At 45.5% G+C, this 15,515-nt stretch overlaps 1 protein-coding gene across 1 annotated transcript in view; it reads right to left on the bottom strand.

The window, feature by feature from the left end:
• LOC120905522 (mannosyl-oligosaccharide alpha-1,2-mannosidase IA) overlaps positions 1 to 13,016 on the bottom strand; it is a 28,502-nt gene extending 15,486 nt beyond the window's left edge. Inside the window, exon 1 of the mRNA XM_040316374.1 lies at positions 10,874 to 13,016. Coding sequence (XP_040172308.1) covers positions 10,874 to 11,486 — 613 coding nt within the window. The 5' untranslated portion in view covers positions 11,487 to 13,016. The remainder of the gene's footprint in view (positions 1 to 10,873) is intronic.
• Positions 13,017 to 15,515: the final 2,499 nt, after the last annotated feature.

The raw sequence follows: 15,515 nt of genomic DNA on the forward strand, positions 1-15,515 counted from the left end.
TTCGCTCGAAATGAGATTCTTCCCCAAGATGTCCAGATATCAACAAGAAGTCTGTAGAGCACAATACCCCGATAGATTGCGACTAACATCAACACTCACAACTCGCTTAAACTTTAATCCTCAATCTTGGATTATCTTCTCCAAGGAATATCAAATATGAGGGTGGAATTATTTGGTCGTCAACTATAACTATTAGACCTAGATCTTGTCACGACAGATATTGTGATAACTCTTTCCCAGGATCATCTTCAAACTTGGGAGGATCTCGGAAGACTTGCCTACGTTGAAGTTCCGAGTTGAGAATATGATCCACAGACACCACCAGACCAGACTACCGAGGTGGTATTAATCCGAGCATCTCTACAGATTCGACATTGGGATTAGAACTAAATCTTGTCACAACATATATTGTGATGATTCTTTCCCAGGATGATCTTCATGCATGGGAGGATTTTTGGAGTTTGCTTGAACAATTGTTTACGCTTTAGTTCCGAATTGAGAATATGATGTGTTGGACACAGACTACCGAGGTGGTATTGATCATCTCGACTGATTCCACATTCACAAATAATAAATTCTATGAACTATTGATATCCAACCAGTATTAGCCCCAGCAGTATAACAAGTGTGTTGGAAGTAGAGTTGTTGTAAGCCTTCTTTGATCTTAGATTTCAGTAGTGTCTTAAGGCTTTATCGAATCTCGTTGATGGCTTTAAATCTAACCACAGGAAAATAGTCTCCACAGAGCATGTGCCTTATTCGGTCGTCTCATAGAGTTTGACGTCTGAAAGACACTCGAAACTTCCTCCCAAGGTTTCAACATCTTTGTAAAAAGACATTACAAAGCATCTAACTCATTCTAACTACAAATCCCATAGCTACTGGACCACTTGAATCGGAGACATTTTTGAAGAAAAACGTCTGGTAAAACATATGCCACTTGCACAACAAAAATAAATAGAATCAACAAGATATCTCCAACAATGGTGGTGGGGAGAAGGTATATTGAACCTTCAAATTACACCTGAACAAACAAATCCGAGAAGAATTCTTCTATTACCTAGAAGAACTATTGAAGTACATCTCATGCGGCATCATTTGCTTGCGTCGCATCGGTTGCGGGCAAATTTAATCGGAAGGTTTAATTCGATCCGTTCGCTAGATGTTCGTGACGCGATTGTGTTCAGTGGACTCCCTCATAACGAGTACCCCTTATACCGGAGGCTCTCTTCGGGCGTCGTCTGTGGAAGTGGACAGGACGTGGATTGTAGTGTGTAGTGTACCTCCTTAAGTTTCACGAGTGTGAGGTGTATTGATAGGTGTGTTCTTGCATGCATTCTTGATCTCTCGTGAAGGCGAGAATTTCGATACTAAGAATTGTTTAATGGATTACTGATGCCACTTAGAGGTGTTCCGTATCGTTGTGATACATATAAGAAGAGCCTCTCGCAGAACGTGTTTTTCGCATAACGAGAGAGTGTCATTGGAACGGGCTAAACTCGTTATGAAGGGTTCCACTGTGTTGCTAAAACACCTGGACCTGTGTTCGAGCCAAATTTTTTACGCAGCAAGTGATGGGGTGATTGCACACTTGCAACACCATTAGGGGGTAGATGGTAGGATGAGAAGGAAAACGATTGTTTGGATTGATGGACGGGTGTCTATTTGTTTCAAAGTAGCACCACCATCTACTACTACCACCGCATCGTTGCACAATCGCACAACGAGCAGAAGCGAAAACTGGAGCAAAGCACTTTATGCCGACTTGATGGTGCTCTTTCGTCGTTACTTTGAGAATCAATGCAAAGAAGGAGTTTTTTTTATTGTCATTCTCCCCACCCGCACTGCACCAGCATGAAAACACGTTGCGCATACACCCGGGCGGTGGGCCAGTGGTGCGTCACGCGGCTCAGCCACATACCGTGATCGGGGATCGGATGTCTCTTTTGCCTTCTTCTGCCTTCTCCGGCGAGCGTTTGTGTGTGCAAAGCGTCGTCATCGCTCTGCTTCTGCAATCGCCATTACCGAGGGGGGATGATGCTGTTCGATACGTGCGGTGGCCATTGTGCGGAAAGGTGCCCCATTCGTGAGATGCCGAGATAAAGCTTGTATATCAAAAGTGGTGGCAAAAAGCGATACGGCATGGCATGTGTGTGTGTGTGTGTGGCTCGGCGCGTTGATTACTAGAGACATCACCGTACGGTGTACGTGCTAGCATGGCAGCAGACATACACACACACACACACGCAAACACATACACGGTGGTGGCGGATCTGTCCCCGGTTGCCCTGCTGGCAGCTCCATAGGCCACGTCACACGCGCTGTGTCAAAGCTCGCCGGTCCAATTATGGAGATTCCCAGCATTGGATGGGTCGCAAAATAGTACAGGAATGAGAGAGGGGGGAGAGAGAGAGCGGGTGGGACAAGGGCGGCGACAACCACAGCTAGAATTTTGCACGAACCAGTTCGATCTGTGCAGGAGGTCGCACGAGAGAAAGAGAGACAGCGAGAGCGCTCGCAAGACGGAGAGCGCGTGTATGTGTGCCAATGAACCCGAAGAACACCAGCACACGTATGGAGCGGGTTAAGCCCACCCCACAGTAGATGTGTGATGGAAAGAGATGGTTGGAAATGTAAAACCGATAATCTTCGCACGGTATTAATTAGAACCAGGGGTTGGCAACCAAATACATTTTAACCAGATTTACGCATTCATCCAATTTTCATCGTTCATGTCAGGATGTGTGTTCAAACAAAGATGTACTTTAAAATCGGTTTGTTTGTTTTATTGTGTTGTTTTGAAATGGATTACAGTATTTTTAAAAGGTAAACAAGCGATCCAAACAATTTTTAGCCTTTTTGAACAACATATTAATGCTTCATCAGAAAACAAAACAAAAAAATCAATCCTTCACGAGCTAACCTGATCGAGCCTGCCACGCATCGGCATTTGTTTACACATTTTCCAGGCTGAAAATCTGAGGCTAGTTTTGCGTGTGGTTTTGTATGGAGTGCTGACATGATACCAGCCGTCAACTGTCAAACTCCATACAAAAAAAGCTGGATAGTATCGTAAAACTCCCACAGGTAGCAGGTGGGCTTCAATATTTTATAATATTGCAATAACACAAATTTTGAGTGGTCGGGGGACGCTTTTACACTGTACCGTTTTAATAATACAACAACATCCATTGCTTGAGTCCTGTTATGTAAGGTGGCGTCCTTTCCCAAATTTGTGGTCTATCAAGTCGAAGAGTCACTACAGAGAAAGTTAACACGTTTAGTGCTGCGTTTTACAGCATATACCTCCTTCGTATGAAACTCGTTGTTTATTGTTAGGATTAGAGAGACGCTTGAAAAGAGGCGTGACGTTGCACAGCTGACATTTATACCTAAGTTACTTATAGGTGAGATTGACGCGCCCGAACTACTATTATTTGGTGAAGATTCTATAGGTTTTTGTATAAAACCACTATACGATCAGTAATAAAAATCGGAAACGTCAATTCCCAAAGGTTAGAGAAGAAAGCAACGAAAAAGCCTGCACCGCAGTTGATTTTAAAGGGCTTGCTGGTGCAGTTTAAGGGAAGTTTCAGGTGCCAGTTTGAGGGAAATAGCTCGAAACCCCGATTTTAGAACTCGAAAATGTGAATTGGGATAGCACAAAGCGATGCAAATGCACTCATACCATCAAGCGACCGCCCCATCAATGGGGCAAATAATTTCTATCGTTTTCTATCGATAGAGTAGTTGTAAAATCGTTCAGCATAAGCTCACCTGTACATTGTACCCACTTTTTTTTTAGTCTGTACGTTCTGCCAGGGCCGCAGTGGCGACATCTAGAATAGTATTCATAGTATTTTCTACAATTAATTGACAGTTTTGCTTTCCGCCATATTGGATTTCTACAATTGTCCCCAATCATGCATCGAATGGTACGTTGATTTTCCTTTTTTTTTCAATTTGAAATGAGTTAGAATACGTTAAATGCATTATAAATAGATGTTTCTTTTTTTTAAACTTTTTTGAAAAAAATATTTATGCTCGGATAGAACTATGCATTCCTAAAAATAAACCTGCGCTAAAAATCTGAGGCATTTTGTTTTGTGTAACGTGTTGACATGATATTTCAGCTACCATCAAACAACAAAAACCAAAACAAAAAATATCTTGCACAATGAAGGCCCCCATATTGCCCTTGGTTTTGCTCCTTTGCGTGAATCGCTTGCCGAGCCCTGATTGCGAACGTTCCGTAGAGCTATTTTCTCCACCGACGACGACGACAACGACAACCAAACCAACGGAGCAGCGTGTCGTCCGCGCTCCAACCGACGCGGGTTATTACACCCTTTGAGGTAACGCTTGCCAGTGTGTGAGATACTACTGCGAGGGAAGCCTTTTTAGATAGAGCGACACACAATTTAGTAGATAGAAAATGTTGAACACACACACACACTATTTCTAGTGGCAATCACCACGGCACACACACCGGCCACATTGTTCCACGTCGCACCAGATAATTAATCTTTGCGCGAAACGCGTACGCAAACGGCAGCGCGAAACGGGTCGTGTATCATAATTTATTTAAAAAAGAAGAAGAAAAATAAGCTACAAATTAAGCAACGCCAACGGTCGCTTCGCCAAACTTCGCGTCCAAACGGGCATGATTCAAAATAATCATGTGCAAACAATTTTTTTATTTTGTTCCGTACCAACTAAAAAGCCGTTAAGAAGGGCTTCATCAAACATTTGGCACATTGGTTCGTGGGGTCGCGACAACCACCAGCACATGTTTTCGCAACAGCCCCGATTGATAACCCAAGCGAAGACAGGCCATAACACAGCACGTAATTTATACACACACACGCAAAAAAGCAACACGTCGTCCACATTTTTACACACGTCACGCCGGAAATCGAGCGCTGGGGCTCGGGCCGCGTTTACTGGTTGCTTGCTTCATAGCACAGCACATAACAGCGTCCTTACCACCCTCCCTCTCTTCATGCCCCAAAACATATTCCGCTCCTGGCCTTGACCTTCGGCATTTTGGCGGAACGCACGGAGAAAGATTGGGCGCGCGAGGCAAAACCGTATCAGCGCATGCATCCTGTAACGCAAAACGCAGAGCGTGCCGAGGTGTTGGTAAACAAACAAAAGGAAACAACAGCCCACGGGTGGCGCAAAAAAAAAAATCCCCCCCAAAAAGCAAGACACACCCGATAAACGCCCGAAGGAAAATCACGCAAACAAAATAGAACAATGCGGGGGAAATTTGCCACGGTTGTAAACGAAGAAGCGCATAGTTGGGTGGGGAAGGGGAGGATGTGGTGAGGTTACAAAAACCCCACACGTCGCGTGGATCACAGGCAGCAGCACGTTGTGGAAATGTTTTCTGTTTTTTGTTTTATTTGCTGAATGTTTTCCAAACAGATTTGCCGTTTTTTCGCCTCTTCTTTGGTTTGGTAACGCTTCGTAACGCACGCAGTATGATGGCGCTTTTCTTGTTTTTTTTTTGAGTAAATGTGTGCGCTCCTTTCTAACACTAAAGCTGGTAAATGTTTAATGTTGCGGTGGAAAATTAGAAAATCAAACAAAAAAAAATCACACCACAAAAGCCAATCGTTTCACTTCCTCCACGGCTTTGAGATGAACCTATTTGCATATATTTATGCAAAACACCAAAGAGTGGTTGTTTGGTTGGTTTATTTGAGTATGTGTGTATGTGTGTTTGTGTTGTTTCAAATTCGACAAATCGTGCACAAACATACCCACAAAACATCCCGTTTGAGCGAGCAGAATGTGACATTTAGGTGGCGTTTTAGACCGGCTAGAACCAGTCCACCACCCGTTGGTCTATTTTTAGTCGTGGGTTTTACCGGCCAATCACAGTTTTGGAGCATCTCATTTTGGGGTTTTTTTCAATTTCCACTTCCCACTGTAACCGTTTTCTAAAACAAGTTTGATTGGTAGGAGAGCCATGAAAATTCTCATTTTCACTTATGGGGTTTTTCAATTTCCACTCCTCCCCAACTGTGTAAAGGTTATCTCATCGTGCGATAAAACAAGTTTGATTGGTATCAGGTAAGGGTCTCTGAGCGAGGTCCGAGGGGGATGAGCACAAAGTGAAATTTAATTGCCATTTTCATATGCCATTAGCCGCGCGTTACGTCACTTTGGATGTTCTAACCCACTCAGGCACAAAATAAATCTCTTGTTGTTGTGTACATGAAACAGCAGGAAGCACCGTGCAAACACTCCCGGAATTGTGACCTTGAATCCAGTGCTGCAAGATGTCACTGTCAATGTCATAAAAAATCCTGACTGAAACAAAAACCATGTCAGCGTCACGTACTCAATTGTGATAATCAGAGGTGATGCTCATACAGTTGCTGTGATCAATACATGTTTGGTGACATTTTAGCAACCAGCTCTTGGTCAGTCACTATGTCATGACTTTTTTTTTAATGTGATCATGTACGCACAATGTCACTGACATAGTCTAGACAAATTCTTACTGAAACTGAATTATGTCAGCGTCACGAGCTCTGCTGTGATGATCAGAGGTGAAACTCATACAGTTAGTGCGGTCATCACAGGCTTGGTGACATTTTGTGCAACCAGCTCTTGATCAGTCATATGACGATAGTCCACCAAGCAACACAATAATGTCTTGATAACGTATATTCTCATGATGATCCATTACATTACCAACAGTCACTGTTCTGATTGATCCACCAGCTAATGTTTGAGTCTCATCCCTAATTATCACTGTTGTGTACGTGAGCTGACTTGATTTCCGTTTCAGTCATGAGCATGTGGGTGACTAAAATAGTGACAGTTGGCAGCACTGTTCACAGCCAGCAAAAGTCAATGTTATGCTTGTGACGCCATTAACCTCAGCTTGTCAGTCAGAGTATTGCGTAGGACTCAAGCATTCGCATGTCTCGTTCGGCACGTCATGACGCACTTTCATTGAGTATCAGCAATGCACATCAAGCTACCACGGATGTGTTCATTTTTTCGATGGTGATGATTGTGAAATTTACTGTTTGATGTATTAATTTATCCATAAATCCAGGGTTTTGATGTTTTTTCCATCATTACAAGTCGTTGTAAACGTGTTAATTAATGGTCTTGATGCAGGTAACCATTTCGCCCCACGTTCCCCAACTTCTTTTCTACCCGTCACACCCTCTCCTTCCTTGTACTCGAGGTGCAGGAGAGTTTGTATTTTTTGTTTGCTAAGCGCTAATATTTATCACCGTTCCACCATGCCCCACTCCCTCGAGCCCACGGCAGCCCTTTCGCAACCCTACGGAGCGAAAAACCAAACAAAAAAAATAGAGCGAACGATGCAAAAAAGGGGGAGGCACGGGGCGCTTTGGTCATAATTATGGGGACGAAATATGCAACCGAGTGCAAAACGGCAGCACGCGGCGGCAATGCAGCAATGCAGCCCGGCGTAAACAGACACAAATGCACTTGCACACACACCCACACACCCACCCTCGCTATGGCATGCATACGAAAACAAAGGGCGCGTTTGTTTGCACGTCACTTAGTGACGGTTTTTGCTTCACCTGCCTTCGTGGGAGGGGGGAGGGTGGGCCCGGGAAAGCGACACGCAAATAATAAACCCTTTCTTTGGGCCCAATCGCTCAACAAACATACCTACACGCACACACACGCACACGGACACTTGCATGACCTGGCCAAACCCTTTCCTCTGCCCTGTGCTTTGTGTGTGTGTGTGTGTGCGTGGGTGTTCAATCCAATTAATTGATTAAGGCCTCCACCACCCACACTCTGCGCGATATCTTTAATGTACCGGAAACACGCTTTTCATTCTTCCCCTCTTTCACCATTACTCCTCCCCTCCTCCATTACTTTCCCGTGCACTTTGGTTTGTAAAGCCAATAACATACATTGTGTGCAGCGCGTTTGTATTGTTTTTTTTTTAAGCCAAACCGCGCACAATGACCGAATGATAGCGATAAGAGCGATAACCCACCACTTTGGGGCGGGTTTTTCCAACGGCATTAAGATTAGCCGATTAGGAAAACATGTATCCTGGCTCAAACCATGTCAAACATGTTACAAATGGGGGTTTTCGAGATGATTATATTGCCTCTTTCAGCGTGATATTGGCTTTTACGTGCAAGCAGGCGTCGACATATGTTCAGTGTTACACATTCACACCACGGTTTGAACTGCTGCTTTTGAACAGAGACACTGTATCTTTTTGGTAGAGAATACACAAAACACAACAACGACCTATGATCAACAAATTCTGTGATATAAACGATGTGACAACCAAAGAATAAGAAACCAATACAACACATCATCAAAGAGCAATAGACAGAGAAGTCTAGCTTAGTGTTGGGTTTTATGAGTCTTTCGATGAAATTCATTCATATGAATCTTGTCGAGTCGAATCTTTGAAGATTCATCAATCTCCAAGGATTCATGAATCTCGAAAGATTCGTGTATCTTCACAGATTAATTCATTAGAATTAATATTTCTCCAGGAATTCATGGATCATTAGAGATGTAATGTAATTATAATCAGGGGTCTGAATCAGAATTACCCAACACTCTGGTCTAGCTCAATAATGGATGGTTATTCCCTGTGAGTATGAGGCTAATTGCAGCATAGGTGGGCATACCCCTTCGACATAAGCAGCAGAAGTACTGCGGCTTGAATCGTTCACACCTGTACGTAAATAAACACAATTCAATATTTCGTTGAAAGAGAGTCCATTATACACAACAAGTTACCACATCCTGCTTCAGAAAAGTCTTGCTGAAGAAATCGAATATTTTACTGATTTTCAGAATTGATGGCATGTTTTTGTTTTCCGGATTGTCGGTAAAACAATGATCTGAATGCATTGCAATAGTGCCCTTTTTCCTTGAAATCTGCTAAATCAGTAAGCAATTTGTCTTTTCATTGGATATCGGTAATTCATCTCTATACGAATTCTGCTGAAATTCCTACGCTCCACAAGTACTATGTCGACTAAAAGTGTATCGGTTCCAGACCGAGACCGAGTTTATGTTTCGTCCCGATTCTGGAATTCCTACTCTATTTCCTACGCAAATGCCTACGCTGCACATGTAATTCCGGGTATGGTTTGTCGTAACTGTAACTGGACCTGTACCGGTTCCAGATTCGGACGTTCCGTTTCGTTCGGAACTGGTTCCGGTACAGTTCCAGGAATGGAATAAAATTTGAAGTTATTTCAGGACCTAATATGGTTTCAGGATTGGTTCCAGAGCCGGTATGGGTTCAGTATCAGATCCAAGACCGGTATGGGTTCAGTATCAGGTCCAGGACCGTTATGATGTCATGAGCATTTCTTGAACCAGAATGGGTAATGTATTGGTTTTAAGACCGGTATGGGGTTGGTTTTGGTTTAAGTTCTCTTAACGGGTCGTCATAGGTCCCTCATTCGATATGGATTTCGAGACCAATAATTCCAGCGTACTCTTCCGAGTAAAAGGGATCTTTGAAATTTAGTTGGGCAGCGCTGTAACCTTGCCAAATTAGCTTCTTCTTCTTCTTCTTATTGATAGGATTGATGGGATATATTCCGAGTTTCATAATCGCTCGTGATGTGCAAAAAATGGATCTGGTAGGCTTTTACAGACGCCCCAATACAATTTCGGGTGAGATTTCGGTTTGCGGAATTAATTTGAAACAATTGGCCGCCGTGTTGGTGTGTAAAATCTTTGCTACAATCCACTGTGAAATGTTAAAATGTCATGGTGTCTGTGAGCGCTTACAGAACTCAACAATCAGTAATGGTCGCTTCTATGTTTTAAGTCTGAAAGCTGACATTTTCAGCCTGCCAGCGGAAGCCTGTGGCCCCCGAGCAACGACTGTATTTGGGACCGGAAAAAAGGATCCCAAAGCAAGGAGTAAGTCGTATGTCGAATATCTGTCAATGGGTCCTTTTCCCTTTAAAGATTGCGGCCTATAAGCTGCTTGCATTGTATAGCAGTTTGCGAGCAGCTATCAAAGTGGCTATAGTACACAGGTGGGCTTATCCCAAGGTTTGTACGCTCGGGCTTAGAAGGCTGATTTGTATCGCTTCAACTTCTAAATGAAGATTTGAAGAGTGTTTTGTGTATTCGTCAAGTTACCAGAAAGCCTGTTGGAGCAAAAGTTTTCACCCGTCCTGTCAAAAAGTGACGTTCAAAATTGGGTACACACAAAAAAGGCTATTACGTATACAAGGTAGGAGATACACGGTACCGCTTAATACATGGATTTCGAGATTCGCAGTGTTCTTAACTTGAATGATCTTTGAGCAAGTTCTACTGATTTGACATTGTCAAAATAAATCAACATTTGGTACCGAAATCACTGAAAAGGGTTCAACATTGTAAGCTTTGATCAGAATCGTATGACATAACAAATTTATTACTAAAAGCTACCACCTCTAGTAAACTTACAAACTAATGGGCATCAATTTTTTACTTCAAACTGAGCAATTCAACATTCGTGTAAATTCGAGATAACCTGTTTTCGAATTGCGTTACCAAAACAGTAATGACAGTTTATGTTTAGGTAAAGAAATAAAAAAACAACAGTTTGTTGAGTAAAAGTGAAGGGTTAACATACTAATTTGTTTGCTCATTTAAGTCAAATGACTCTAAGAGTATCCAACAAAAACTTTGCTTGTTTGCCGTAACGTCATTTATGGACGCCCCCTTGGACAGCTTTCAACCGTGAAAAACCCCATTTAAAAATTGTTAAAAAAAAAGAAAAAATTCTGCAAAATCCACCTACCTCCTTCACTTTGTTGCGCTTCTCCCGCACGGCCCGGTCCGGGTCCTCGCCGACGGAGGCGTTAAAGTGCAGCCCGGCCGCGCGCCTCCTGCAGCTGGCCCTCGTCCTGCTCCGGGGCGTGCTGCTGGTGGGGCGGCTGCACCACCCCGGCCGGGCCCTCGATGGCCGGGCCGGCCACAACGCCCACACCACCGCCGCCACCCGGCTGCAGCGCCGGCTCATCGATCGCTCCGGCACCGTCCCGCGCCTGCTGCTGCTGCTGCTGCTCTCCGCCCTCCGTTTCCTCTCCGCCAACGGCCGCCTCGCCACCGCCGCCCGTGTCCGGCTTCTCGAGAAAGTCGTCCGGCAGCTCCTTCCGTATCTTTTCCGCCAGCTTCACCCGATCGTCCTGCCGGTGGATGTCCTCCTCGCCGGTGCGGCCGTGGGCGGGCGGCGGCGCCGGTATGAAGATTTCCGGCCCCGCCCGCTGGAACTGCTTGTACGCCTTCAGCACCCGGTCCGCGCTGAAGTTGTCCGGCAGGAAGAAGAACCCGCCGAAGCAGACGAACCCGAACGTGGAGAGGACGAGCAGGATGAGACACTTCTCGCGCGACCGGAACGACCGCCGCCCGAGCAGCGGGTTCGTCACGGAGACGCTCGTGCCGGCGGTGCCGCTCCCGCCGCTACTCACCCGCTGGTACGTGGGTAGCATTGTGTGTGTGTGTGGGGCAGGCTGGTGGGCCCCGGGGCTTCTTCTTAAGCGCTTCCTGTCCCTTACTGCTGCTGCTGCTGTTGCGTATTCGCCGGGTTGTTAAGGGCCACCTTCGTTCCTCGCATACATGCACGTCCGCCTCTGTCCCGTTTTTCCTTTGTGTTTACGCCGTGTTTCGCCTGCCTGCTTCCAGCGTCGCCGTTCGGATGGTAGCGCGAAAGGTTGAAGGACACACGCCGTTTTCTCCTTTCTCTCTCGCTCTCTTTCTCGGTGTGCGCGTGTTTCGCAACACCTGATCGATCGCGCGTTTCCCTTTTGCTTCCTTCCCTGCTGCCAAATGGCCGGGGAAGAGTCGGGCGTAGCTGGTCAGCGATGTCGGGTTGCTCCACCGACTGTTCCGCAATGGTGCTGCGGCCGCATTCGGTCAATTCGGTCGACTGTGCCTGGCCCGCATCCGCGCAAAAGGTTGATGGTCGACTGCCCTGTCGGGGGTTGATTGGACCTCGCTGGGGCTTGGTTCCCCGCGCAGCGACAGTTGATAGTAGGGAGGAACCCCCGCACCCCGGAAGCAGATTAGTCGGGCCGACAGCTCCCTTCCCGCATTCCTTTCTGCAACTGTGTAGTGGTGACGCACACACACACACACCCGCGATTGTAGTTTCGCAACAGCAAATCGATCGAGCCACTGGCACTGGTACGAACGGATGGATGGAACACCGGATCTGGCTTCACGCACGAACACACGACAACGACACGGCTACACACACACACACGCACGAAGGTGCAGTGCACGGAAGGTGTGTGCGAACGAGACGGGGGAAGGGGAGGTTAAATCACAGGCCGTCGTTGCTCGACCGAGCACGCATCCAAACACACGCACGTACACACATACACAGACACACACACACACCTTCTGACCGCGTTCGCGAGAATGGCAGAGATCGAGCGAGAATAAAACGGCAGTAAGAATACACACCGTGCCGCACAAGGGAGAGTGCGAGAGAAAGAGAGAACCGCAAAAAACAAAAAAAACACACACACAACTAGAGCGGTCGGTTCTGGAAATGGGAGAACGTCTTCGCGAATGCGGACCGTTACTATTACTTTCTGCTGCTGCTGTTGTTGTTGTTGTTGTTGTTGTTGTTGGTGTGAGAACGACCTTTGCTGGACAGTGCACGCACGCACGCACGGCCCTGTTCGATTGGTGGTGGGCCTGGTGGCAGAGCGCGCGCGTTTGCCTATCGTTACACACTTACACACGCACACGGGGTGGAATTTTCGGTGTGGAAAGCAAGCACAGGGCTCTCTTATCGTGCGCTCACCGTCGTGAGCAGCGTGTGTGTGTGTGAGGAAGCAAGCTGTGACTGCTGCTCCTGCTGCTGCTCTTCGTTTCGTACGCGCCGTGCTGTCAATGGTTCGGTTGATGGATCATTTTTTTGTCCAAATGAATTGCATGCCGCTTTGTCCACTGTGCATTGTGAGCGCTCGATTCGGTGGGGCCAGCCAGCCCGCTGTGATTGGAAAATGAAACGGAACGAGCGGGCAAGGGAGCAAAAGAGAGAGATGGCTGTCGGTGGCGGCTACAGTAGCGGACGGCCGGGCCGGGAAGTGCAGGAAAATGACGTGTCGGATTTGACTTTTGACAGCGGAGGCCATTTTCAGGACAGGGCTCGTCGCAACCGTTTCAACGCGTGACTCATTTGAATAAAAACCGTTACAAAATGTACGTAATAAAATGCAGCTGCAAGAGGCCACTTGTCGCTGGTGGCGGAACTCGGGCCAGGTCACGTGGAGAAAAGGCCTTCAGTGTCCTAAATTCCATCCGAAAGCGGGTTTATAGGAAAAGATGGGACTTTGCTCGAAAGAAATTATAATAATAAATTGTGCACTAAGCTTCCCATAAGCGATTACACAAATAGCCAGCTAGTACTCCATAGCTGATTTAAGGCTGATTAACAAAACATCTTGCCGATGTCGTACTTTGTGGCTGATTTAGAGATTGACGGTATTTTGCGCAACTATGGAGCTGAACTCTGGATCCTTGCAGCTGGTTAGCATGATGTGTATGGTTCACGATGGAAATTGAAGGCATCTCAAGTGCCACAAATCCACTAAACGACCACTAAACGGCTTCTAAACGACTCAAGTTCTCTACCTAAACGGAATATAGAAAGACTTCGTTTAGCAGACGGCAAACGACTCATGCATTCTAAAAATAGCAAAAAAGTTGGTGGCGCTCTCTGTTGGTGGGATATCCCAACCAGTTGAGCTTCATCGCTTGGAGGAGAGCTTTCTCATTTCCTCTGTACTGTTGTATGGTTTCGCATTGTAGTTATGCGTCGCTAGAACTAGAACGGCGATACGATTGTTTAAATACTAAACTTCAATGGAAACCACCAGTACTGAAGCAAGTGAGATATGAGTAATGGTCGTTGGTGTTGATACCCACGTATCTGACCACACGACCATTCATATAGAATTTTGCATGAAAATGAACATACATATAACATAACACACATCGCGTTTTTTATTTCATTGATGACGACTTGCTTGAAAATAAATCGTAAAGAAAAATAATCCCTGGCACCGTGGCATAAGGAAGCTGCTTAAGGCTGGAAATAGACGAACCGAGATCATCGCGGTACCGCGAAAATCGCGTATGACTTGAGCTGTCAATTATGTTATAAAATCTGACAGACAGGCGAGATAATCGCGGTTCGTGTATGGAACCATCCGAGGTCTGGTGACGATTGAATGTGCCAAGAAGAAATATTTTTCTATCAATTTGCGAATCAAATTATTTATTTCACATAGTTTATGCAAAATAAAATACAAAACTCATTTCTCGACAAGAGTTTTCACACAAATCCGCCAGGAAAAGTAAAAATAATCGGTTCGCGCTACCGCGAAAATCTCAGCAATACCGAAGTTGGGTATCTCTGCGAAACAGCAGGCGCGATTGGTGGCGCGGAAGATTTGACAACTCTACTGTTCTACAACTGTTATAAACAAAGCGCGAATTTCGTGGTACCGTGACGATCTCGGTTCGTCTATTTCCAGCCTAAGAGCTATTTGAAAGACCCAACTGGATCTTTGATTCTGTTTAAATACTGCAAAAGGCGAATCAGAGCAGCTGCTTAAGCAATTTTGGCTATTTGGGTATGGCGCTATCAGACTAGGTAGGTGGAATTAGAATTCTTCTGTCAAGACCGATGCCAGCGAGAAATGAAAATTCTACTCGCTAGTGTAATAACGCGCAGGGAATCAGAATCGGTTTTTGTGGTAATTATTTTACTTTAACTTCAAAGCTCTCAAAGCGACAAAAGCGCTCCATTGGTTGGGTATCCCACCAACAGATGGCGCCACTGGCTTTTTTGTACTATTTTTAGAAAGCATCAGTCGTTCACCGCCTGCTAAACGAAGTCTTTCTATACTCCGTTTAGGAATCGAATAATCGAATTGTCAAGTTTGTTTATGAGCCAGATTAATGCCAAACGCAAAAAAATAGATTTGAACAATGAGCTACTTTGATCTACGTGGAGTGAAATTTTGACCGTGCGTTTACATTAGCCCTCTCGAACCTTTCGAAACTGAGCTACTGGATACCCGCAAGTGATCGAAAACCCATCCATCGAACCCATTGTACCATCAACTCCAGAAGCAGAAATGTCGCGTGAGACGAGTAGCTCTGTTTGCAAAATTGAGCTACTGTTTGTCGCGCGTGACGTTGTTGTTCTATGTCTATTTGAACGGTAACGGGTTTTATTCAAACGTGCTGCATGCGCCCGCTCAATATTTTGACGCACGATGACAGACGCTCCGCTGACACAAACAAAACAAAAAAACACCCAAAACCCGGCTGCCTCCAAACCAAGGTGTTATAAATGACAAGGTTAAGTTGTTCAGAGCAAAATGACATTTCTCGACTTGACATTTCTCTTCCGTGGGCTCCGGTATAAAAATCGGGGAGGGCTGGTGCGGGGTAATGAAATTTGTATGCAGAGATTGACAGATGTCCCCCACAATGTC

This window comes from Anopheles arabiensis, chromosome X (genome assembly GCF_016920715.1).
Source record: "Anopheles arabiensis isolate DONGOLA chromosome X, AaraD3, whole genome shotgun sequence".
NCBI lineage: Eukaryota > Metazoa > Arthropoda > Insecta > Diptera > Culicidae > Anopheles > Anopheles arabiensis.